The sequence below is a fragment of the Acyrthosiphon pisum genome, chromosome A2 (assembly GCF_005508785.2).
Source record: "Acyrthosiphon pisum isolate AL4f chromosome A2, pea_aphid_22Mar2018_4r6ur, whole genome shotgun sequence".
In the NCBI taxonomy this organism is placed as follows: Eukaryota; Metazoa; Arthropoda; class Insecta; order Hemiptera; family Aphididae; genus Acyrthosiphon; species Acyrthosiphon pisum.
Window position 1 is genome coordinate 17,241,467 of NC_042495.1, and position 1,582 is coordinate 17,243,048.

Here is a 1,582-nt window from a genome sequence, read left to right on the forward strand (position 1 = left end):
ACACATTAGGTAATATTTCACAATAAATATGGTTCTATATACTGTGTTGTAAACATACCATGGAAAAATCATAATACAATAATTAGTGCCTCAGGTGACTACTCATCACTGTGTGGGTAGGGAAACAGAATATGACATAGGTATTACATACTTAAATAATGAATAAAATACTTACATCTCTATAACTATTCAGTACAGTAGCCAGTAGTTTATACATACCTGTTTCCGTAAAAAGTGATGTTTTAAATACTTCAAGACAAATTACATGTTTAAACTCTTATTAATTGATGTAAAGGTAAACTGAATAACGTGAGTTAGATTGTATAGCCTTTAGAGGAATTTTGTATTTATAACCTAACTTTCCATTATTATTGATTTGTCATTATGACGTTATGATTACAATATTATGTCAGTATGTTCGGTATAATTATTGTGGTAATGACGCCAATAGAAATTATTTATATATACTTTTAAAACAATACAACTTACAACAATTACTGTGTAACATAGGGCGACATCTACTTGACGGTTATAATAGTAATATACGACAGTAATAGTACGACACCCCTGAACTTTTATGAAATGCAACACAACGTACAAGGCTTCTTATCACTAGTCGTCCGAGTAAATAGTCCCCTAGTTATGGTCCCCCAACTTCACACACGTTTATAATCGGCATGTTTTGTTTCTAAATGTCTTAACCCTTTATAGGACAGAACGTAATAAAACATTTAATGATTCTGAAAATTAGTATACATATGGTATAGAGTTCTTGGATTTTGGGAAAAATATTGGAAAAATGTTAATATGCTTTGCATAGTTGGAAAAGTGGTGGGAAAATAGTATCCCAATGCTCTTCTACGGTATATAAAAACTGCAATGGGCAATGGCTATATATTTCCCACCTAAGAAAATATACCCAGTTTTTATTTCATAAAAATAAAAAAACAATAGTCTTTTAAAAACTGAAGAATTTTGAATATTAATAAATATAATTCTCCAAAAATAATATTAAAATATTAAAAAAACAAACTCCACTTTATTAAAATTATATATAATATAATATAAATAAATATATGCAAGAAATAAAAACAAAATAGTTAAAAACTTAAAAAGTATTTAAGTTCCTGGTAGTAGTTGTATGTGATAATACTAAAATTAAATAAACAAACTCAACTTTATTAAAATTATACATAATATAATATAAATAAATATATATAAGAAATAAAAACAAAATAGTTAAAAAATTAAAAAGTATTTAAGTTCCTGGTAGTAGTTGTATGTAATAATACTAAAATTAAATAAACAAACTCAACTTTATTAAAATTATATAAAATATAAATAAAAACAAAATAGTTAAAAAGTTAAAAAGTATTTAAGTTCCTGGTAGTAGTTGAATGTAATAATACTAAAATTAAATAAACAAACTCAACTTTATAAAATTATATATAATATAAATAAAAACAAAATAGTTAAAAAAAATAAAAAGTATTTAAGTTCCTGGTAGTAGTTGTATGTAATAATACTAAAATTACATACAAATAAATATATGTAATGTGTTTTGATATGTTATTGTTTGTGA

General features: G+C 24.4%; 1 protein-coding gene across 1 annotated transcript in view; it reads left to right on the plus strand.

Annotated features, from left to right (window-relative positions):
* Window positions 1-318, plus strand: part of LOC115034113 — a 1,086-nt gene extending 768 nt beyond the window's left edge. The window contains exon 4 of the mRNA XM_029489847.1: window positions 296-318. Within this exon, the coding sequence (XP_029345707.1) occupies window positions 296-318 (23 nt within the window). The remainder of the gene's footprint in view (window positions 1-295) is intronic.
* The last annotated feature ends 1,264 nt before the right edge of the window (window positions 319-1,582 follow it).